We start from the raw sequence: 25,044 nt of genomic DNA on the forward strand, positions 1-25,044 counted from the left end.
ATGAAACAAAGGAAGCTAGACAAGCACTTACAATTTGTCATGGCTAATATTTTTGTTGTGGATAACCCTAAATGTATGTTAATAAAATAATAATTTGGTATATCAGACAGTTTTATGAATTTAATGTTCTACATATCCAGATTGTTATAGCAGAATTTCTAGACAATACAGTTGTTTGGTAGATGAAGAAATCCAGTTTACCTTATCTGCATATATGGAGGCTTCGTTATTTGTTTTTCTTTTAACAAGCAACTCACTGTTAAATTGTCCTTCCAAAGTACTTAAACATGTTAGATTAAAGTCAGTTATGGACTTCCCGTCATGACTCAGTGGAAACAAATCTGACCAGCATTCATGAGGACACAGGTTCAATCCCTGGCCTTGCTCAGTGGGTTAAGGATCCAGTGTTGCTGTGAGCTGTGGTGTAAACCAGCGGCTCTAGCTCCATTTTGACTCGTAGCCTGGAACTGCCACATGCCACAGGTGTGGCCCTACAAAGCAAAAATAAATAAATGAATAAAGTCAGTTATTTATACTTGAGATTTTGCTATTTATAGATCTGATTTAATTCTAAAAACATTTCTGTTATTTAGTGACCAGTTATCCAAACTATTGTATCCTTAAAAATTGGTTAAACACTTCCATCTTTCCTGAAGTTACAGGGCATTGTGGGGGCATTTAGGTCTCACTATTATGTTTCTAAACTGGCATCCGGTAAGATGGCCTTCATCTCATCTGGTCCTTGGCCAACTAATTACACATGCATTGGCCTTTTTTTTTTTTTTTCCAGTGGCTTTATCATTTGGCTACAGGAGATGCTAAGAAAGTCTTTAGGGCACCTTCCTAGGCCGATTTAATTACCTGGAGCCATGACACCTCCTCAGCTTCACAGGCCATGAGGAAAAGTTCCCTTTGTTTTGGATATCCAAAGCAAATGCATGGTTGGGTTTTGCTTTTGTTTGGTTTGGTCTGGGGTTTTTGGTTTGTTTATTTGTCTTTGTTTTTGTTTGCTAACTCTCTAAGACACAGTTCTAGGCAATTTGACTGGCAACCTCTCCCTGGGGACCTCTTAAGTCTAAGCTCTCGTCATTTACTTCCAGCTCTCCCGACTCTTCATATTTAGCCCATCCATTTTCTAGTTTGAGTCTTTTTTATTTTTGTCTTTTTGCTATTTCTTTGGGCTGCTCCTGCGGCATATAGAGGTTCCCAGGCTAGGGGTCGAATCGGAGCTGTAGCCACTGGCCTACGCCAGAGCCACAGCAACGCGGGATCCGAGCCGCGTCTGCAACCCACACCACAGCCGTTAACCCACTGAGCAAGGGCAGGGACCGAACCCGCAACCTCATGGTTCCTAGTCGGATTCGTTAACCACTGCGCCACGACGGGAACTCCTAGTTTGAGTCTCTTTATCCTTCTGTAGAACAGCAAAATTTGCCACTCCAAAATATGTTTCTTTGGCATGAGGGTGAATTTAGGTTGACTATGTTTATGAAACAGAAGAGTCTTGTTGTCTCCCTTTTAACTGCCTAAAAGAATTTAGATAAAGGGCCTGTTCTCAGAATAGAGCTATCAACAAAGAGCTCTTCAAAAAAATATGGCTGAGGTGCTAAGGGAAACAGGGTCTAGAGATTAGAGTCCATTCTGTGACCCAATGTCTCTGCATGGCCCAGCAATTTGTTTACCAAACATTTTTTTTTTTTTAATCTCCATGTGAATTGTTTTCCTTTCCCAAACTCATTACTCCTAATATCCTTTTTTGGTTTTTAAATCAAGGGTTTTTGCCATGTTAGTGAGACTCAGTTTTCCTGGTCTTGCCCATGTATACAAGGTATTAAACTTTAATTTGATTTTATCCTGTTAATCCATCTCATGCAAATTTAATTCTTAGACCAACCAGAAGAACTTAAAAGAGTAGAAGAAAATTTCTTCCTCCCCACTACTTCTAAAGTGTTAGTCTTTTGAAATCCAGGAGCTAGAGAACAAATTCTCTCTTCTGTATCACTTCTCTGAGTCAGTACACACATATGGTCCTAGCTGATGCTTAGATACTTAAAGGAGGTATTTTTGGCTTCTTCTTCTTGTTGTTTTTATTTTTTATTTTTTTTTTTTTAATGAAAGTAAGTGCCTAACTTGAGCTTTGACTGTGGAAACATCCACTTCAAAGGAGCATCTACTTCAAAGATGGCTATCTTGGATAAATACATTGCCAGCCACTAGAGGAAGACCCAGGCTGCTCCTCGCCTCCAATCTCCTATGTTTTAGAGATCTTGGTTGTTTTTGATAACTAGTGATTTGGACAGCTTGTTTTCACTCCTCCCATGCTTATAATTTTCACTGCTATGTTTTAAATTCACTAGTAAAGAGTGAACTTTTAAAACTCTAGGCCTCCACCCTCAACCCCAATAAAAAACAGGGCCCTAGGCCCATGCTTTCTCACTCTTTCTCTCTCCCCCTACTACCTCACCATGTGGGCTCAGTTGTGCCATATAATTTCCAGGTTCTCTAAGTAATGAGTCTTTTTTCCCCAAAGTTTTCTGGTGGTTATTGCTGAGGCATCTTTAACTCATAAGGACCACAAGGGCAGGTCCAGCTACAACACTGGTTGTTGATAGGCTAAGTCCCAGACAACAAGGTGGGAAAAGGGAAGATCTAAACTAAGTATAAAGGAAATAACAGAATTATGAAGAAATAGTTTGTATTTCCTTCATATCAGGCCTCCTTTATAAACATCATTTAGACTATCTGGACTTCAAGAGGTATGTCTTTAAAGCAAAAGGAATTGGACTTATTGGTTTTCAAACTGGACTCTTGACTACCTGCAGAGTTCTCCCAATCCTGCCTTCTCTTTTCAACTAGTACATCTGTCCTTGCATTAATTATTTTACATACTGAGCTTGGTAAACATTTTTCCCTTAAAGAAAGAGTGAAAAAAAATGTTTGAGTATCATTTCTTTTGACTTTATCATTCTGGGTATAACATAGTGATTGGTAATATATACCCTGCCTATTGCCCCCACTGGCCTCCAACCTCCAACCATGCCTCAAATACACCAGTGTCTATTTGAAGGGAACACAGTTTTGTTAATGGGAAGAAGAAAAGAGAAAAATGCATCCTGCCCCAAAAGTTCACTGAACTCTGTGGATAAAAAGTTCAAGGCAGAAGCTAATAGATCTACTCAAAGGTGATACTATCAATTTCTGAAAGCAAAGAGATTCCACACCCCTAGATGATCAAGTATGGCACAGAGCAGGGCTCTGCTGGCCCTCACCTCTGTAAGGAACTTCATACTGATCTGGTACCCCAAGGATTAGAAGCTTTCAGAGTGTCCAGAGATTGTCCTTAACGTGGACATTATTCTCATGACAGGCATCGTAGTCGAACAAGTATCAGATAGGAACCAAAGAGGCCAGGAAAAAAGAGAAAAAAGAGGCTGTGTTCTGTGATTATTGCCACTGACTCACTAGTTTATAAACTCTTCATGAGGATTCTGAGAAGTAACAAGAGGATGCTTTGGGGAAGACACTGAAGTACTCAGTATTAATGTAGTTTCTTTTTAGTTAGGTTCATTTAGCCGTCATATGATTGTCTCCAAAGCAAATAATGCCGAAGAAAGTCTAATCTAGAAAGAAACATACACGTTCACACAAATTCCATTGCAATTACTTTTGTTATTTATGTAGTAAGACAACTTACAGCTGAAGGAGTGATCCTACCGAATAAGCATTTCCATGGTGTTCCTTTTATATCTGAACAAGAGTTCTGGTTTTGTTCCCAGCCTCACCTCTGACTCATCATTGTGAAACCAAATCATTTAGCCTCTCAGCACCTCAAAATCTCTCTTCTGTGAATGAGGATAATGGGTAAACCTTCTCTTGCTTCACTGAATTGTTGTGAAGTTTAATTAGATAATGTTTGCACAGCCCTTTGAACTCTACTAATTACATTGATGTGTAAATATGGTGCTTCCTTTTATCAGGATGCTTTGACTGAGACATTTCATAAAGACTTAAAGATGATTATGATAGGAGGATTCATAGGGGAAGGATTACTTTAAAGAAGATTCATGTGAACTGAATTCTGAGATTGTCAAACAAAAATGCCAAGTTGAGGTTCTAATTGATAAAGACAAGGATATAGCCTGTGCTTGCTCAAGAGATAATGTTATACCTTCATATAAGAGTAAATTTAGCTCATAGGGTGTAGAATCATGTCCTGTGTGTACTTTAGGTATTGGTATAGCTTTTAACATGTTATGTTTATTAAGTATATTTTTCCAAGACAACATTGGTGATTTACTTCACATTTGTAATATAAAGAATCACAAAATAGATATACAGCCACCTAACAAGAAAGTTATAACCTTTAAAATAGTGTGATTCTGGGTAGATCATCATTGGTTAGATCACCTTTCAATCAAAAAGATTTCACTCACTGCAGAGAAGTCTTAGATGAATCAAAATTCTTCTGAATAAATTTTTTGTTGAGAATAGTTCAACCTAAAATAATTATCCCATTTCTTTTTGAAAATCTACATTAATAAAGGTCTTTTTCTTCTGCCAGAAATAAATTCATAGGTGGATTAATTGGAGAAAAAAACAGAAGCCTACTGCCTTAAAGATGTCTTAGGCCATAGTGTATAATTATATTTGTAAACTAGAAATTTTAAAAATTAATTTATTTTTAGGGGAGTTCCCATTGTGGCTCAGTGGGTTATGAACCTGACTAGTATCCATGAAGATGCAGGTTTGATTCCTGGCCATGTTCATTGGGTTATGGATCTGGCATTGCTGTGAGCTCTGCTGTAGGTTGCAGATGTGGCTTAGTCCCTTATTGCTGTGGCTGTGGTAGATGCCGGCATCTGCAACTCCGGTTTGACCCCTAGCCTGGGAACTTCCATATGCTGCATGAGCAGCCCTATAAAGCAAAAAAAAAAAAAAAAAAGTAAAGGTTATACTCCATTTATGGTTATTATAAAATATTGGCTATATTCCTTCTGTTGTACAATATGTCCTTGTAGTTTATTTTATATAAAGTTTGTATCTCTTAATCCCCTATTCTTGTGTTGCCCCTCCCCCTCCTTTCTCCCTACTCATAAGAACTAGTTTGTTCTCTATCTGTGAGTGTGCTTCTTTTTTGTTATACTCATTAGTTTGTTGTAGTTTTTAGATTCCACATATAAGTGATATCAAACAGTATTTGTCTTCCCTTTGTATGTATTTCACTTAGTGTAATACTCTCCACGTCCATCTATGTTGTTGCAAATAACAACATTTCTCCATTGTATATTCTTGCCTACCTTTGTTATAGATTAATTGACCATAAGTGCATGGGTTTATTTCTTCACCCTCTATCCTGTTCATTGATCTGTGTGCCTGTTTTTGTGCCAGTACCACACTGTTTTTATTACTATAGCTTTGTAGTACAGTCTGAAGTCAGGGCAGGTCATTTCTCCAGCAAAAGTTTGTCCTTTAACACTGTAAGAAAATACTCCTTGTGAGTTTAAGGGTAAAATGGGAGATTTGCTATTTGATTCTTCTCCACCTCCTCTTCTTCAGAGAACAAAGGGCACTGTTCACTTCCTTTTTTTTTCCCTTCAATATTCTTTCTGTTTACAGTATCTACAAATGTGACTCCCTGTTTGTGTTTAATGATTAGGAGTGTCTAATTGTTTTATCTGTAAGAATATAACTTTTTTCTGAGTCTTATTCTATTTTTGTTCTTAGGTTCTTTCAAAAATGCTCATGTGCTGGATGTCTGGGCTGTTATCCAATCTAGTTTTTCTTGTGTATTAAATCATCTATTAAAGTCATTCACAAAAAGTTATTAGAGAGTGCACTGCATCTGTATTCAGCATTACTTCTGAATGCTGTATAAAGTTATTAAAGAGCCTGTCTCTAAATTCCCCAGGGGGATGGCTCTTTTCTTTGCTCGTAAGACTGAATCAGAGTTCAGTCTATGTTCACAGGATTGATTTTGGGAGTAGTTTCCAAAAGACCTTGTCCAATATATACAGCTTTTTTTCTAAATCCTTCTGACTTCTTATGCAATTGGTGGTCTTTCCACCCAATTCTTTTGCATCTGGACATATGCACTATTTGATATATATATTTATCTGTTCCTAAAACTATTCCTAATTCTTTTGCAACTTTTATCTTCCTAGGTTTTGAAAAAAAAAATAACACTTAGTTTTCAGCTCACTATGAGACTGGATCTTAAAATGAGTGTAGTTTTATCTATGGGGATTCTGGGGGGGAGGATTTAATTTTATGAAGTAATTGCCCTTTGGGGATTTCTAGCCAGCTGGGAGATAAAAGGAACAAGCCAAAAGAAATGGAGAAACATAGGCTATGGGAAGATAAATTAATAGGATAAATGCCATTAGATTTGTACTGAGATTTGGAGGACTCTAAAAGAGAGACCATTTTTAGCTTTTCACCTTTTGTTTGCCTCATCCAAGACATCTTTTAAGGGAATAGTTTTGGAATCTAAGTATCTGTAGATACTTCCTCAAAACCATTAAGAAGTGCAGACTAATGGATGTTTGGAATTGTATTCCGTTATGTTATAGCACCTCTCAAAAGAACACTTTTGTCCATATCAGAAATTCCTCAGAATGGCTATTATAATTCTAAATTATCCTTGGTGAAATGATGCCATTTAGAAAGGTAAGTATAAGAATGTGGGATATGGCGCAAGTACATGTAAGAAGCAGAGGTGGAATGGTCTTAGGTTTAGACTGAGGCAGGTCCAGGTGGAATGGTCTTAGGTTTAGACTGAGGCAGGTCCAGGAGAGTCTAGGACTGTTCACTGGAAAGTGCTCCTTGTTTACCTGGTGCCCCAGCACCGCCTCCCCTTGGCCTAATGACTGGCCTGTTTCCAGCTGCAAACCCGACTCATTTGCAGTTTCCCAAATAAAGATTTGGAGAGATTTCACAGACAAAACAAGGCAAGACTGAGGAAAATCTCATAAAATTTTGCTAAATAACCTGGGGCAAAGATTTTCCACAGGATTTTCCAAAGTTCAGAAGACACGTCCTGAATTTCCCAGCCCTCCAGGTCAGTTTGAGAAATGGATTCATCCAGCTTATTCTCATCCCCTTCCTGTGAACCTTTCCCTTATAGAAAAGTTCCCTTTTACAACAGGGAGCTTACAAAAGATGACAGAGACAAGTTATGTTGTAAGTAATTAGACTGATTTCCGTCAATGATGAAAATTTTTTAACCGATCAGAAAATCAGGATTCCTAAAACTGGTTTCTTATTTATAGAAGACAACATAAACTCAGCATTTGGGGAGCCTTAATGAAAAGAAATGCAGACTCAATGCAATACTTACCTCATAATCCTCGTCATACTGGTCACACAGAGACCAACAGCTCCCTGTACCAGGAAGAGATTCGAGGAGCTACAGAGGCACTGGAGGTCTCTGAGTTGAGGTCTTGCACCATGGCCAAAAGAAATCTTGATTAGGTCTTCATGGATCCTTGATATTGTTGAATACCTGCGCCTTGCAAGTATCACCCAAATAATCCATTGACAAGACAAATCTGAGTTTATGGGTACAGAAACATGGGAGAACACTATCTTGACAGTGTCATAGGAGCAGTAGTGTGCTGGAGATGCCTCTCAGCCTGCAAAGGATTCTGAACACCTCTTCCTGATTACATGTGCAGAGACAGCACCTTGGTAGCCTGAAGTCAGCCCTGCTAGGAATATTAAAACCACAGAAATCATAAAATTCAGGGATTATTTTCCCCCAAGGAGCCACTTTGCCTTAGTAGCGTCTTGGGGTATGGAAGCAAAGTTGGACTATTTAGAAGATGTTGAAGTTTGTTTTAAGCTAAGTCTCTAAATGGGAAGTTTTGATAAGGATTGGGTAAGCATCGTATAAAAGCCTAGGATTAATGGACATAACAAGGATAGGATTTAAAGCAGTGGTTCCCAAGAGTCTTGAAAAATAAACCATCATTTGATAGTATCTGCTGAAAAGTCAAACAGTTTGATGTTAATTAAAATGAGTCTTTCAATATGTTCTAAGACAATAAAATTACTTAAAATTTGTATCTTTCTGAGTAAGAGTTTCCTGGAATAATAAAGTCATGTTGATGAAGACAGTGGAATAATAAAGCCATATTAATGTATACAATAAGCTCTGTGGGTGTGGATGGTTTCGGTTCTCACATATAATGCATGAGCCTTCAAATTTTATAAGAATTAAAATAGGTTTCTAAGGAATTATCACATCAAAAAAAAAAGCTTATAGGAAATATTCATTTGAAATTACTCTTCATTTTCAATTTTAACAAAGAGAAAAAAAGTTTTTTTTTCTGACTCCACATTCTACTGATATGTAATATCTTTTCTTTAGCAAATATTTAAATAGTTTTTAAATGGTATTTCACTGTTACCAAGTGATCAGAATTTAAATATATTGCATTCGTATACTTGGAGAGCTAAATGCATCGTCTAGAAACTTCTTTTCAATGTCTTTAAGAATACAATTAATGAACAAATTTATACTTCCAATCATTTGTCTATACAAGACAGCAGTGTAAGTGGAAACCTATCCGAAGTGGAGATTATGTATGTCTATTTGTTATCATTTCAACCATGAAGTACAATTCGTATTATTTCTTTTTTTTTTCTCTTTAGTAGAATGATAGGGTCAGAAATCTGCAGGGGTTCAGAAGTGAATTGAGAGAGGAAAGGAAAATTTTTTAAAAAATTTGATTATCCAAAAAAAGAATGTTGAAATTATAGAACTGGAACGCATCACTAACTCTCCCGATTCAATATTTTCCTTATTGTGAGTGTCTAATGAGGATTAAGGAGAGTATAATGTTTCTCTTTGTGGTTTATTTTATTATTCTTAAAATATTCTTTATATTGAGCTAAAAATCTGTTCTCATCCTTCGCCCCTTAATTCTTCCTTCTGAAAACATATTAATTAAATCTGCTCTCTATTCAGCTTAACATATTGAAGACACTGATGCAATTATTGGGTCTTGATTTTACTTTAAGTTGTTTTATATTTTTCCCCCCTGAGATAGGCAGCTTGAGTTTATTCAGCCAGTCCTCTACGTCAGAGATGTTCAATGTGTGGACTGTTTCTTAGCCTCTGGGAACTATAAGTTGTAGATCCACAAGACTATAAGGGGCTGTGACAGAATATATATCAACATATATATATATATATATATATGTTGCTTCATTCACTGAAAAAATCTTGCTATAAAAAAAATAAAGCTAGCTGAATTCTGCAGTGTGTTCACTTATATAGTTACTTTATATTGTGGCACGAGCTTTTTCATCCTGTTGCAAACCAGGGGTAAACAGTTGAATCAACTAGTTTGATAGGACATGCTTCATATAACGTGGTTCCTAGATCCATTCTAATCATTCTTCTCTGGATCAGTTTCTAGAATACAACCAAAACTTCCAGAGAAAGTCTGTTAAAACTATAATGGAAAACGTTACATCCTTGTATCTGGACACTGTTTATTTTAGCATAGCCTAATAGTTTTTAGTGAATGTTTCATCAAGTACAGCACCTGGTCAGAATTATACATTTATTATTGCTATTTATTATCCATTATTCCAAAGTGGCTAGCTATGAGCTATTCTATCCAATTTTGTGCCTTTTGCTAATATGGGCTGTGCAGCTTTTGCTGTATAAAAAACAAACAAAAAAACACCCCCAAACTCAGTCAATTTAAACAAAACAACCACCTTATTTTTTTAATCATTATATATATAAAAAAAGAATCTATACATGTATGTGTAACTGGGTCACCATTCTGTGCAGTAGAAAATTGGAAGAACACTGTAAACCAGCTATAAAGGAAAAAAATAAAAGTCATTATATATATATGTATATGTGTGTGTGTGTATGTGTGTATATGTGTGTGTGTTTATATATATATAAACACCATTTAAAAAAAATTTCTAGGAGTTCCCATCGTGGCTCAGTGGAAACAAATCTGACTAGCATCAATGAGGATGCAGGTTTGATCCCTGGCCTCGCTCAGTGGGTTAAGGATCTGGCATTGCCGTAAGCTGTGGTGGAGGTTGCAGATGTGGCTCGATCTGATGTTGCTGTGGCTGTGGTGTAGGCCGTTGGCTACAGCTCTGATTTGACCCCTAGCCTGGGAACCTCCATATGCCGTGGGGGTGGCCCTAAAAAGCAAAAGCAAAAAAAAATTCTATGAGTCTGGTTCAGCTGGTCAGCTGCGGTGTCTTTGGCTCATTGCTTCTGACCTTGACTTGGCCTTTTCAAGCATCTGCCTTTAGCCGGTGGTCAGCCAGTTGACTGCTCTAGGGTTGGCCTCTGCTGAAACAACTCAGCTGTCTTCCACAGGATTTGAGTCCACCAGTAGGCTAGCCAATTTTTTTTTCTCATGCCTTACAGGGTTCCAAGTGAGATAGGAAGCACACAAGACCTTGGTAGGGATCAGTCCCCAGCCATAGAGTAAAGCAGAGAAGGGTGGAAAATGGACCTGGAGGAGGACAAAGATAAAAGGACCATTACAATGTCAGTTTGTTCTTCCCAGTTCTTCATACAAATTTTGAAAATGGCAATGAAAATACTTTTCATGGAAGACCTCAATAGACCTTCTTATGGACACATTGATAAACACTTTCAGAATGTATTATTTAATCAGGCATGATTGTACCAATGAGAGTTTTTATCCAATCCACTTTTTCCATCATGTTAATAAGGGTTCATGAGTTCCCCTGTGCTGCAGTAGGTTAAGGATTCAGTGTTGTTACTGCAGTGGCTCTGGTCACTGTTGTGGCTTGAGTTTGATCTCTGGGCTGAGAACTTCCACGTGCCAGGGGCACAAGCAAATAAAAAAAAAATAAGGGTTCGGTGAAAACTTTCGTCAGATTTAATGCTCAATATCTATGCTAGACCTGTTAAAAAGGAAGACGTTCTATGAAATAGGATAGGAAAGCAAGAGGGAAAAAATATGTCTCAATCACCGTTGTCTCTTTGGTTGTATCAATATGTGGCTTAGGAACCTATCAGATAGCTACATTTATTTTGACACTGACTTTGTTTATAGCCTTTCAATTCCTACCAGCATTGAAAATCACATGTCACAAAGAGACATTGAAACCTTCTAGAATGCTTAAATGGATATTCAGATGCTAGAAGAAAGCCTCTGACAACACAATAACAGGTAGCCCTTTTCTAGCAAGGAATGTAGAATGGGAAAGTTGAGTAAGGCACCTACCAGACACAATGTCCACAAGAGGCATTCTGGTAGAGTAAAGACAATCACAGAATTTCAAAGAATCTGAGAAGTGGCATCTCTCTCCCTCCATTTAACTCTAAGTGGATTCTGTCACTGCTTGACCAGTAGAATAAGACAGAAGTGACACTGTGCCAGTTTACAGATTCCAGCCTTAAGTGACGGGCACCTTCTATTTCCTCCCATTTGGAACATACACTATTGGAAGCCAGCTGCCAGGCTATGAGAATCCCAAGCCACATAGAGAGGCCACATCCCTGTACTCTAGTTGATGACCACAGCCGAGCTCAGCCACCATGAGCATCAACTACAGACATGTGAGTGTGCTCTCTTGGACAAATGGCCAAGTCACATCTTTAGATCTCTCCAGTCTCAGCCATTATCTGACTCTAATTAAATGGAAAACCCCAAGGAAGATCCACCCAGCTGAGCCCAGTCAACTCATAAAACTATGAAAAATAACAAGTTGTTGTTTTAAGACACTAAGTTTGGGAATGGTTTGCTAATTTTTAATGGAAACACATTGGAATATTAGCCATTGTTAGCTGGTACTGTTGTGCTTGAAATAAAATAGATGGTGACATAAGATCTCTGTTGCGCCACCTTTCAAACTGGAATGGAGACATAGTGATTGGCACTTACAGTTTCTTATACCCTTCCAAGTCACATACAGACATAATGAATCAAAGAAACCAAGAAAAAAATAAAAATAAAGCTCAAGATAGCCTTTCATGTTTGGAATTGATTAGATAGATAGATAGATAGCACTTTGTGTGTGGCATCTTGCAGTTTACCACAACCTGAGGATTATGAATTATCACCCTCACTTTTTTATTTTTATCCCTCCTCGCTCTCTTCTCTCTACTTCCTTTTTCCAAGTTGTTTTTTCTCCACTCCACTCCACTCCCCTTCAGCAGCAACCTATTTCATCTCCAAAATCTCCCCATACTATGTATAGTACATGGAGAGCAAAAGGATGCTCCTCGAGAAGTCTGAAGAGAAATCTCTACGGAGAAACGGTAAATCCTGGTGGCATGTCATCCAGAGTCGTCCCCATGTGCTGCCTTTGTTTCTCTGCTTGATGAAAAATGATCATGGGCAGTTGGCCTCTTCCTTAGGAGCAGTGTATTTTGCATATTTGTTAAAGCCATGATAACACACTAGATGTATAAACCTCTGTGATATTCAAGGACAAAGTTGAAGTATTTTCCAGTGTTTTACATGTCTGTTTTTGTTTTCAGGTATCCCAAAGTTGATTACATCTGATATGGTTAAAGAAGGTGCTGCTGTAATTGATGTGGGTATCAACTATGTCCTTGACCCAGTGACCGGGAAGACAAAATTAGTTGGCGATGTGGACTTTGAAGGTAATAAACTATACCACTTTTGATAAGTGAAGAAAAACGAAGATTCTACTTTGCATGTTTTGATAGTAGAAAGAGAAACCTTCTATTTGATGGGGGCATTATTAGGTTATTAATCATACACCTCTTTCCTCTGAAGGAAGAAAGTTGAATCACATTCACATATTTCCTGCCTTCTTTCTTAATGCCTGATTTGCTTCCTTCACTTCTTCCTGCCTTCTTTTTCTCCTTCCTTCTACCCTCCCTTTCTTCCTTCTTTCTCTTCTTGGGAATAAAATATAATCGAACCATTGATAGTTAGGTTTTTTTTTGTTTTTTTGTTTTTTTGGCTTTTTAGGGCCCCATCTGAGGCATAGGGGAGTTCCCAGGCTAGGGGTTGAATCAGAGCTGCAGCTGCTGGCCTACACCACAGCCACAGCAACACGGGATTCTTAACCCACTGGCCAGGGATTGAACCCGAATCTCATGGATACTAGTCAAGTTTGTAACCTGATGAGCCTGAGTGGGAACTCTCAATACTGAGTTTTAAAATTAAATTCCTTGTAGTATAGGGTTTTTAGTGAAAGAATTCAGCTGACCTTTTATAGCAATTGTTATTTTGACTTTTTGGAGTGTTTCTCATACTTCATCATCCATGCTCCATACTCAGCTGCTCACTCTCAGAGCCAGAAGGCATCTTAGGGTGTGTTTGCTAATGCTAACTATATTTCACATCTAGACAGTTATCTGGCTAATTCAGGTCAAACTTATTCACTTGTGTTATAAACAGTATGAGAAAGAGGAGTTAGGCTACCATTTCTATGGCCAATGAAAAAGACAAAGCAGCCAATGTGTAGTAATAACAACAAAAAAATGCTAACCTGATGCCTTATCTCTACAAATGTGGAAAGTGAATCCCAAGATAGATGTACTTTTAGATGCCTGACCCCAATCCAATTTTACTGCCATTATCTTTGTCACACACTTACTTGCATCCAATTCTCAGTATAGTCTAGGAATCTTAGATGTCTAAGAATAAATGTATATAATAAAGTGGAGATGTATTCATATTAGAAATATTTTCTATAGTAGATTGATCATTCTGGCCAAAAAAGCAGGGCCAGGCAAGAACTTCCTTATATGTGTGTGTCCAACTGAGAGAAAAATGGTGCTACTTTTAAAATAATTCCAAGTTTACATTTCCTTTTGAAATCTGGTTATCAGCTGATGGATTGCCCAAGTTCTAGAAGAGTGTGGAAAACAACTGAACGTGCAGATACTCAGAAGTGTCTTTCTGAGTAGGGTACTGGTCCCATGTATTGAGATTCCAGGGTGTCTCAGGGACCATATCCAGGGAGGCAAGCTGAGCCTGGCACTAAAGAGAAAAGGAAAACCAGAGGATCAAATACTCCAGGGACAGAATGGTGAAGAGAGCAAAGTACAGATGGACCTTATCAAAGAGCACACTACGCCCTTGCAGGTTGCCATTCCCAGATCCTGGCAGGGATGAGGCTTCCAGCCTCTCGGGGTGGCTCTCCAGGTGAACATGCGTGTCCATTTGTATGTGAGTGTGTGCCGTATAGACATGCTGAACTCTTTAGGAAATGACCTCATTTCTTTCTTTTGTTGTTTGTGTTCAATCACTAACATCAGGTATCAATAGTTTACTTGAGTTTCTCAACTTGAAAGAGTAAGGATACATTTCGTTTAAACACCTGACCTTATTTTTTGTGTTGTCATTCTGCTTCTTGATTACATTGTAGTTATTGGGTGTTTACTGCAAAATCACCACACACGTATGATGCACCCAGATAACATAGACAGCACATGATAACCAGCTCGAGGCAAGAAAAGCAGGGATGTTTGCAGCCCACAACCTTGATTGTGCTTGTGGGGCAAGCTTATCCAGCAGTGGGTAACGTTTTATAAGACCCTTCTCTTATGTTCTCAGATCATTTCCATGCTTTCTTATGTTTGACTAAGAAAATTTTTTTGCTCCTAAGTGTGTTAGGAAACCATTAAAAAATGAGTATGGGGATGGGTGCATATAAGTCACACATAGATATGAAATCTCTTGGTAGTATCTACTAAATGAAATTGCAGTCTTGTGTGTCTAAGAATATCATGAAACAAAAGAGGAAATGACCAAGAGAAACAAAGCTAAAAGCTGAACACAAAAGAGCACTGGGCTGGGAGACTGAAGAGGTTTTTTAGATCTAGTATTGCAACCTGATAACTTGGCAGCTTCTGTGGTCATCAGTGTTGTTTTCAGTTAAATAATAGCAGTGATGGCAGTAGCTCCTTCCAGCTACAACACTTGATGCCTTTTGGGTGTTCAACTGAGTGCTACCACATGATTGTGTAAAAACACAGGAACTTTTGGAAAGTCAGGTTTCTCTGATCCTCTCATAAAACACGCCCATGTGATTGATAATATTACTCTCGTCGCCCTGCTGGTTCATGGCGTCAGAGCCCTAATGAAGACCTGGTCTTGGTAAAGGAGGCCTTGCCAGCGAGGCCATGACTCAGTCACCCAGAGGAACGAATGATAAGTTTTGACATGCTGCTCTTTGGGTTGCTCAGCAGGGCTTAACCTGAAGTGAGGGATGATCTCTCACCTGAGAGGGAGGAACCTGAACACGGGTTATTCCACAAAACTTACAGGTAGCGTTTGGCTGCAAATTGCCACAGGGAAAGTATGGCTGCTTTGTGAGTATGGGCAAAAGTTTCACCATTAACTATAGCCAAGATAGATAAAACAGATATAGGTAAAATCCATTCCAAACTGTCCTTTAAGAAATCTTTGGCTCACTAATAAAGGAAACAGGATGACTTATTATTTCAGGTAGATTACTTTGATGGAATTTTTTTTTTTTTTTTTTTTTTTTGGATTTTTAGGGCTGCACCTGTGGCATATGGAAGTTCCTGGGCTAGGGGTTGAATCGGAGCTGTAGCTGCTGGCCTACACCACTGCCACAGAACACAACAACGTGGGATCTGAGCCACATCTGCGGCCTGCACCACAACTTATAGCATCATGGGACCCACTTCCCGAGGCCAGGGACCAAACCCACATCCTCATGGGTACTAATCGGATTTGTTTCCAATGCACCACAGTGGGAATTCTGGAAATTATTTTTGAAGAATAATTTCATCCATGACTCCATGATGGCACTATTGGAAATATGTAAATAATTGCAAATTATTTTCCAGATGCAATGGTTTATAAAACCGGGAGTCATTTCATCTGTTTTATTTCCTAGAAAATGTAGATGCCTATGTGTATTTGTCTTCATTATTAGATGTTTTGGCTTCAATTTTGAATCAAACTTCTCTCTAAGAAGGGTAAAATTTTATATCAAATACAATATGAAGATTGCATCATGCTTTCTGTGGTTCTTGACAAAAGGAGACATTAAAACATCCTAAATATTTCCTTTTGACTTTAATGTCAGTTTTAATTTTGGTTTAGAAATCATTTCCTCTAGCCTATATCTTCCTTTATCTCAGAGTTTCCTGCTCTTATTTCCTGCTTGCAGAGCTAGTGTCTGTGAAGTGTTTACAGTATGCTAGGTGTTATTCCCAGCCTTTTACATACGATAACCCTATAAGTAGATATTGGTGGTTTGTTTGTTTGTTTTTGCTTTTTTTAGGGCTGCACCCAGGGCATATGGAAGTTCCCAGGCTAGGGATCGAATTGGAGCTGTAACTGCTGGCCTACACCACAGCCACAGCAACATGGGATCCTTAACCCACCGAGTGAGGCCAGGGATCAAACCCGCATTCTCAAGGATACTAGTCAGATTTGTTAACTGCTGAGCCACAATGGGAACTCCAAGTACAAACATCTCTGCTAGCTCTTCACTGCACAAATCATTATGTCAAAGACAAATGAGCTTTGTGATCTGTGACCAATCATATCCTAAGTCTGTGGGTGATTGGTTAAGGCACCCCTGTTATTCAGTTCAGACAGCAAAGTGTGTAGTTCTCTTGACTCCTTGTTTTTCGGGAATAAATCACATAACATTTTACAAAAATAGATCATGCAAAGAAGGAATTTTCAGCAAAGAAATAAAAAGTGATAATGCTGAAAGTGAAATTAGAAAGAGTTGACCATGGGATGTTGATGGTTCCACCATTTGCCTTTCAAGACTCTAGATATACAGCCAGATGAACTTAGTGAAGGCAAACAGCAACATAAAGGAGGAAAGTAGTTGTGAAGAAAGGATGACGGTGTCCCAGAGGAAGTGACTCTGGCAGAAAAAACACTCTCTACATTAAAGGAACTCTCAGAGCTAGGTCATGACATTGAAAGGGCAAAGACAAAATTCTGGAAGTAGATCCAAACATAGAAAAGAATCTGACAATTCATCGTCATAGAAAAGGTGCTAGCTCCATATTATAAGGTATATGACCAGAGGAAGATAAGCACCATTCAAACTACTCTTGATAAGACTTTTACCAAGAAAAAGCCCTTTAATTCTGAATGTTTCTAGTGGCTTTAAATTATGGCATAATAAAATAAATACTAATTTTGCTATTATTTGCAATTATCTATATATTTATAAGCCACAGTAAGAGAGTGTTTAATATTTTGACAAAAAATTTTAAAGGTCTTTGAACAAATGTAATTTCCCCCCTTGAATAATAAGATTGCTTTGTGCTGTTTCAGATTGCACAGTCATTTTTATGGTATTAAATTACTATAAAAAGTAAGCACTGCCCATATAATAAACTTCATGAAATTAGTAGTCATATCCAATGTCATAATCACCTATTTGATTAATAGGTGATAATCACCTATTTGATTAATACCCCATTATTTAATTGCATTTGATTACAACTTCTCAGTATTACCGGTCATGTAGGTTGTGCAGTTTTGGAGGTATTATTTGCTTAGTGCCTTTCTCAGGAAATCCATACTGATGCTTTTCCTCAAGCTGGATCTAAGTTAGGTCTTCTGTGCAACAACCATTCCTCTCTAGGTGTTTTGAGGAATGCATAAAGCCTTAAAGTTATTATGAAATCAAAGTGCTATTTTGTTTTGTATTGATCCTCAGTTATGGAACTCAGGACAGTTCATCATTGCTTCCAGCATCTGACAGATGCTTATTATTCCTTTTTAATTACTTGAACCAGCCTCCCCATTCCAATTTAAAACATTAAAAGAAGAAACAGTATTTTAAAACATAAAATGATTTTGTATGTCTAAAAATGTTTTTATTGCCAATAATTATAAAATAAATAGTTTTAAATAAATAGTCTTCTGAAAAACTTAAATTTGTGATATAGACTTTTTAAAAAAAAAAAAAGACAATGAGGTATACCTACCTGCACCTGGAATTTCTTTTTTTCTTTTTTTTTTTTTTTATTATTTTCCCACTGCTGTACAGTGGAATTTCTTTTGATCATATTCTATTGGTAGCTTTGAAAGGAAGTTCATACATTCCTAACAAAGAAGGCTGTATTTTCATGAAATAGAAACAAAAGATGATGTGGCATGAGTTGTAAATTGCTTCTTCTGAATAACACACTGGAAAATAGTCTGTGGGCCAAGACTCGGAAGCTCCTAATTGCAGTGCTTTTATAACAGCACTTGTGTAGCAGACCTGAATGGATTTGGTCAGCTGAGCAATCTAATCAATGACTTCCTGGGCCATTACTTCAGCTAAGCTTGTTCGCATTGGTGAGCAGTTAGCCCTCATTTCTACCTAGTAGAAAACACAGATGTGTTATAAGTTTTGGAAGCTTTAATAGCTTTGCTTCATTTTTGTGATGAATTCTGCAGGGATTGAGGTGGAATGAAAGGAGTGGAATGTCTGCTCTGTATCTCCCTCCCATCTGTCCTCTCTGTCTTCCCTTCTTCCTTTCCTGACCACATCTCTCCACTTACTGTCTATACTGAAGCAGGGAGTCAGATAATGCTGGGAAGAACTGTTCCACTTTAGCATTGTTAGCCATGCAGTTGAATTGCCTCCTTATCCCTGGTTCCTTCCATGGGAAGCTGAGAGACAAAGGCAAGTGACTTCGCTTTTGAGAAAACAGAATTCGAAAATGCAAGTATCATTTCTCTTAGCATCCTGTTGACCTGAACTGACATGGCTGCTCCTAGGTGGGAGTGAGAAAGATGTGGAATCCATAGTCTGTAGATGAGAGGCCATACTTGGGTGAATAATGATTCATTCTGTACCCAAGAACTTGAAAAAACAATCTCCTATTTGGAGGAAAAAAGAGAGAAAGAGATTTCTTCATCCAGCATCCACATACCATTCAGTCTGTCCTGAATCCATTTTGTTATGAAAACTGCAGGGACAGTCTCATCAGTGTCTGTTTGCTTTTTATTGAGCTTCAAAGCATGATCCACTTATTTTTATCCTATGGGGTTGTAGATGCCTAGTGTCAGTGGAGTTATATCTTGTCTCAGTCCCTACAGTAGTAATTGAACTCCCTATGGATAAAAAGTGGGTAGAGTTGCAATAGAGTCTGTGTGGTTAGTATAACCTCATCAAAATATCTCTAGTTCTAGAGTTCCTTCTGGGGTACGGTGGGTTAAGAACCTGAGTGCAGAGACTCAGGTCACTGAGGAGACACAGGTTCAATCCCTGGCCTGGCACAGTGGGTTAAAGTTTTGAGTGTTGCCACAGCTGCAGCATGGGTCACAGCTGCAGCTTGGGTTCAGTCCTTGGCCCGGGATGAGGAGTGAGTGGTCCTAGGAAGAGAAGGAAAGGGCACCTCTAGCCCTGCTGCCCTGGGAAAATAAGAAAGAGAAGGCCAGACCCTGAGCTGGTCTGTCTGTCTACTCCCTGGACTATAACCAGGAGGTTTTTTTGTTGTTGTTGTTATTGTCTTTTTGTCTTTTTGCCTTTTCTAGGGCTGCTCCCTTGGTATGGAGTTTCCCAGGCTAGGGGTTTAATCGGAGCTGTAGCCGCCGGCCTACACCAGAGCCACAGCAACAAGGAATCTGAGCCATGTCTGCGACCTACATCTCAGCTCACGGCAACACCGGATCCTTAACCCACTGAGCAAGGCCAGAGATCGAACCAGCAACCTCATGGTTCCTAGTCTGATTCGTTAACCACTGCGCCACGACAGGAACTCCCAGGAGTTCTTGTCTTACACAGCACCAGGGCTGGGACACCTCCAGCTTAGATGGGTCACAACTGCTGAGCCCACCCCCGTTAATGAGTTCTGTCTGGCCCATAGTTCTCTGTGTAGTAGAGGCCTAGGGGCTTCTTGGGCCCCTGACAAGAGCACTTTGTGAAAAGAGCTGAGGAGGACCCTGGGGAGGGAAGGGCTGCTCAGGGCCCTCTCAGGAATTCCTGGAAGCCAGGGCAGAGCTGGGGGATGGGGTGCAGGAGGGAGTGGGGACTGCTATGTATCAGGCATTGCTGTAGGCATTTGGGATACAGCCGAGACCTAAATAGGCAAAGTCCTTCCCCATAAGAACCTTACAATCTGGAGAAGACAGATAATAAACAAATATATACATTATATATATATATACACACACACTACATTAGGCAGTATTTAAAGTTACAAGAACGAGATAAGGGGGCTAGAGAATTAGGGAGTGAGGTTGTTTAGAAAGGGTGGTTATGGGAGTTCTCTTATGCACAGTGGGTTAAGGATCCAGTGTTGCCACTGCCCAGGTTGCTGCTATAGTGCAGGTTTGATCCCTAGCCTAGGAACTTCATGTGCCACATGTGTGGCCAAAAAAAACAAACAAAAAGAACAAAAAACACAGTAGTAGCAAGGGTGCCACATCAAGAACAGCCTTACAGACTATGGAAAGGAATTTGAATTTTACTTAAAGTGCAATGGAAAGCCTTTGGAGGATTTGGGCCAAAGACATGACATTTTTGCATTTTAACAGGATTGCTCTAGTTTTCTGAATGGCAAATAGATCTCAGAAAGATGAGGGTATAAGTAGGGTACCTGCTAGGAGCCTATTGTAATTATCTAAGTAAGAAACTATCCAAGATGGGGTGTGGACCGGGGTGGTAATGGGTGAAAGTATTAAGAGGTATTTAGATGGTAGATATAATTTAGAAGGTGAGTTAGAATGACTGGCTAAATGATTAGATAGAAAATAAAAAGGAGAATTTTTTATGACTCTAAGAGTTTTTAAACAGGCAAGAATGAAGCTACCCGTCCATTCTAGATCCTTTTGAGATGAGTCTGAAAGGATCAATGGACTTCATTTATATGTGTGAATATAGGGCAGAGAATGGGCAGAGGAAAAGGGACTCTTGCCATGTGGAACAGCAGATGAAAGAGAAGGAGGAAATATGTACTCAGTAATAGGTCCAACAGCATTTGTTGAAGGAAGGAAGTATGATATTCTAAAAAATTGTGAGAGTTCCTGTCATGGCTCGGAGGAAATATATCTGACTAGTATCCATGAGGATGCAGGTTCGATCCCTGACCTTGTTCGGTGGGTTCAGGATCTGGCATTGCTATGCCTGTGGCGTAGGCCAGTAGCTACAGCTCCAATTCGACCCCTAGCCACATATGCCACAGGTGTGACCCTAAAAAGACCAAAAAAAAAAAAAAAAAATAAAGAAAGAAGGAAAGAAGGAAGGAAAGGAAAGAAAGAAAGGTGAAAAGGGAAAAAAACACTGCCAGAAAAAAAATGTGATTTGGCACTAAATAGCTAGACTTACCTTGATTTCTCCAAAAGAATCTCCACCAGACAAGAAATCTCACCTAGAGTAAAAAGAACCCTATGATCTGGCACTCCATTGTTCAAAAGTCTAACCCAATAGTCAAAACATACAGAAGAGGGTCTAGAATTATGTAGAAAATACCATTCTCCTAAGAAACTCCTACAAAGGAACTAAAACTCCTGGTGTGTTTTTAAAGCAGCTTTTCCTCTGTGTTTTCTCTACTTTTACTATAGTCGTTTCCAGACGTCATATTTATGCATGGTCCTCAACATATGACACCTGAAAGTTACCCTTTACTCCGTTTTTATATTACGTACAACCTTTCATAAAATCCTTTTATGATTTGGAGTTCGGCTGATTTAGGTTTGCGTTCTAGTTCTGTCGTCTAAAACAATTATGCTCTTGGCAGATCATTTTACCTGAGACTTGATTTTATCATCGGACAAGCTGAGATAATAATACCTATCTTATAGAGTTGTTATGAAGACTAAATGAAATAATCACCTCGCATGAGCTAATGTGTGTGACTTGCCGAGCCTAAAACCCGACAGAAGACGTTGGAGGTGTTGTGTTGGTGTGGACACACCATTCGCCCTTCCTCGCCATTAGCACTTATCTGGAAATGTCTAACTTCCCATTTCACTTGCCACCCTGCTTCTCATCACTTTTCAGTCTTAATTCTCTTCTGAGCAGTCTCTTTTCACCCAAAGTCATATGGGTCAACTTTAAATCACTCATGCTTATCCCCTCACCTCCATACTCCTGCAGTCGATCTCAATCTGCCTTGCTCGTTTCGCTCTTAATCCTCTACACTACCTCGAACTTTTCTTTAGTTGTTCCCTACTAAATTGTGTGCCTCTGTAATGTAAGCTTCTTGTCCTACATTTCTTTTGTCTCTCCCTCCCATACCAGGCCTCAGCCTTCTTAGTCATACCATTGGTCATTTGTATGATCATCCTTGATACTTATAAATATTTAGTGTCACCCTGACATTATAGAAGTAATTCCTTACAGTTGCCTTACTGGGAACAAAAGCTCCCACTCAAGGTGACATCCAACACATTATTAATCTACAACCACCCAGAGTCAGTAATGATACATCCATTGAGTCATACATCGATTTACGCAGCACATATTGCTCACTAAACACAATATACATTTTCTAGATTATATGTCAAAACAAGCTTCTTTTGGAAGTGATTTTAACACGACTTACCCCCAAAGGTGTGTCCTACAAGATGGGAAAGTAAGCTCATGTTACCAGTTTCTGAGGAAGTAAGATTATTTTGGAATGATATCACTTTCAGAGAACTATTAATTTGTGATATTGTAAAGAACCCAATTAAACTGACTGTGTACCAACTCAGTTTTCAGTGTTAATCATTTAATTTGATGATATGTGCCTTAGTTTGGGTTACTATAACAAATTACCATAGACTGGAAGGCTATTCTTGACACTGCCAGAATATACAATTTCCAGACTATATTAGCAAATTAATTGTTTAGGCACATATAGAAATTCCATTATTTGGGAGCTGTGGAGTAGTCCATCAGGTACTGTACCAGAACTTCACTATCTGCCTAAGCATTCATGCGTCTTTCTAACAGAGTATTTTAGATGAGAGTTTGGATTAGTAAACCCAGGCCCTAGGAACCTGGGAATATAAAATTTCCAGAGGAAATAATGACACAGAACTCACAAGCCAGAGACACCCTGTCATGAAGCATAGGTTGCTGGCGCCAAAAGGTTAATGATCACATACTTCCTTTATTCTTAACTATTAAGAGGTATTTTAATGTCCCTTATGTTGCTATAAGTATCCTTCATTAGTAATATTTCCACACCTTCCGACCATGTGTCACCCCTGGATTTTTTTTGAGGCACACACATAAACTGAACACCTAGTTTATTTCATCATTGCTGCCATCACCTCAGATTTTAAACATGAATAATTTCTGCTCCATACCTATTGGTCTTATCCTGACATTGAAAGATGATTCACTTCAAGTAGGAAATGATGGAAATTGTGTCAAGCAAACTTGTGTGACTTCTTCCCTTTAGAAATCTGAAGCCAATAACACGATAAAACGTAACTGTCTACACAGGAAAAAAGGAAGCACAGCAGATGAGGTATATGTTCCAGGCTGAAAAAGGATTTCTTGAGTAGTAACTTAATAGCATTCAAGACCACGCAACTTTGCAAAAATAAAACATGAATTTCTCCTTTATTTTACTTTTCTTCAGAAAATTATTTAGTGTAGTACCACATTTTTCTCTACAGTTTCTCATCTTTCAAAACTGGTTATTCCTCCATACATAAATAACCAAGTTCATTCACAAAAGATTTTTTTTAAGCTTATTCACCTTGAACACTAACTACAGCTGCCATCACCCAACCAAAGTTTTCTGACCACTGACTTCGGGATCACATAGCCTGTGACTGCCTTCGTAACCTCATCTCTTTATACTCTGTTTCCGCCACATGCTTCAGTCATCATGGACTTTAAGCTCCTCCATTGCATCTGCTTCACTATCAAGTCCAAATTTCCTTTATTATTCTTGATGTTTGCATCTCATTCTTTCCTCCCTTCATACCCATCCATAAGATCTTGAAGCTTTTCTGTAATTTTACAAATTTCTTTCTGACTGCCCCCACCATTTGATTTCTGTTCCTCTTTGAGGTGCTCCCAGAAGAACCAGAATTTATTCGCATTATAGCATGTCTCACTTTATGTTGCTGCTTTGTGTTCTCCCTTCTCTGCCCCAGATGATAAACTCACCAGATGAGAAAAATGTTTGCAGAATAAGCAGTTTCCCCATTTGACTTATCCTGCCTCAGAAAATATATACATTTTCCCCCAAATTTAAAAAATATGCATTGCTCTTCAGTTAATGCCCCAAATTTGAAGCATTATCTCCATGAGCTGGACTCCTCCAGGTCATCTTCTGCAAGTCTTTGCCTTCACTTCTACATGTCAGCCCACTGGCCTTCTCGTGGTATTTCCAAGTCTTTATGCCACTTGCTGCCTTGGGGGAACTTCTTTCCACCTCATCACAAATATTGTTTCCCAACCAAGAACACTGCCTTTTTGAAACAAACTCATGGACATGGAGAACAGACTTGTGGTTGCCAAAGGGAAGGGGGAGGGAGGGAGTGGGGTGGACTGAGAGTTTGGAGTTTGTAGATGCAAACGCATTTGGAGTGGATAAGCAATGAGATCCTGCTGTATAGCATAGGGAACTATATCCATATATATAAATAAAACTGGGTTACTCTGCTGTACAGCAGAAATTGAAAAGAACACTGTAAATCAACTATAATAAGAAAATTTTAGGGGAGTTCCTATTGTGGCTCAGCGGTTAACAAATCTAACTAGGATCCATGAGGATGTGGGTTCGATCCCTGACCTTGCTCAGTGGGTCAAAGATCCAGCATTGCCATGAGCTATGATTTAGGTTGCAGATGTATCTTGGATCCTGTGTTGCTGTGGCTGTGGTATAGGCCGGCAGCCTCAGTCCTGATTGGACCCCTCACCTGGCAAACTCCATATGCTGTGGGTGTGGCCCTAAAAAGACAAAACAAAATAAAAATTTTAAAAAAGAACACTGCCTTTTCACTTGGAGCAGTTTGGTTCACCCTCTGATTTTTGGACTTGACATAGATACACCACATATGCTCAGGCTCAAGTAGGCCTCCCAACACATTCACAATGCAGTGCATTTCATTTGCTGAACATTTCATAGCCTTAGCTGAATCACTACTCAGGCAATTATATTTG

General features: G+C 38.8%; 1 protein-coding gene and 2 long non-coding RNA genes across 13 annotated transcripts in view; 2 read left to right on the forward strand and 1 right to left on the reverse strand.

The window, feature by feature from the left end:
• Positions 1-25,044, forward strand: part of MTHFD2L (methylenetetrahydrofolate dehydrogenase (NADP+ dependent) 2 like) — a 113,100-nt gene that overhangs the window by 74,797 nt on the left and 13,259 nt on the right. For all 11 annotated transcript variants that reach the window (XR_014812717.1, XR_014812723.1, XR_014812721.1 and 8 more), the window contains one exon: positions 12,497-12,622. Coding sequence is in view for 7 of the 11 variants with exons in the window: in XM_021101430.2 (XP_020957089.2) it covers positions 12,497-12,622 (126 nt within the window). In the remaining 4 variants the exon portion in view is untranslated. The remainder of the gene's footprint in view (positions 1-12,496; positions 12,623-25,044) is intronic.
• Positions 13,400-17,831, forward strand: LOC146400868 (uncharacterized). The gene is made up of 2 exons (XR_014812730.1): positions 13,400-15,506; positions 16,264-17,831. It is a non-coding gene; the product is annotated as an uncharacterized LOC146400868 (long non-coding RNA).
• On the reverse strand, positions 15,511-21,171 carry LOC146400869 (uncharacterized). The gene is made up of 2 exons (XR_014812729.1): positions 17,990-21,171; positions 15,511-17,935 (listed from the first exon to the last, which is right to left on the reverse strand). It is a non-coding gene; the product is annotated as an uncharacterized LOC146400869 (long non-coding RNA).

This window comes from Sus scrofa, chromosome 8, assembly GCF_054392235.1.
Source record: "Sus scrofa isolate SSC_HxYL_T2T_F1_AM1 chromosome 8, Sscrofa_HxYL_maternal_Yorkshire_Landrace_v2.0, whole genome shotgun sequence".
Classification (NCBI taxonomy): Eukaryota; Metazoa; Chordata; class Mammalia; order Artiodactyla; family Suidae; genus Sus; species Sus scrofa.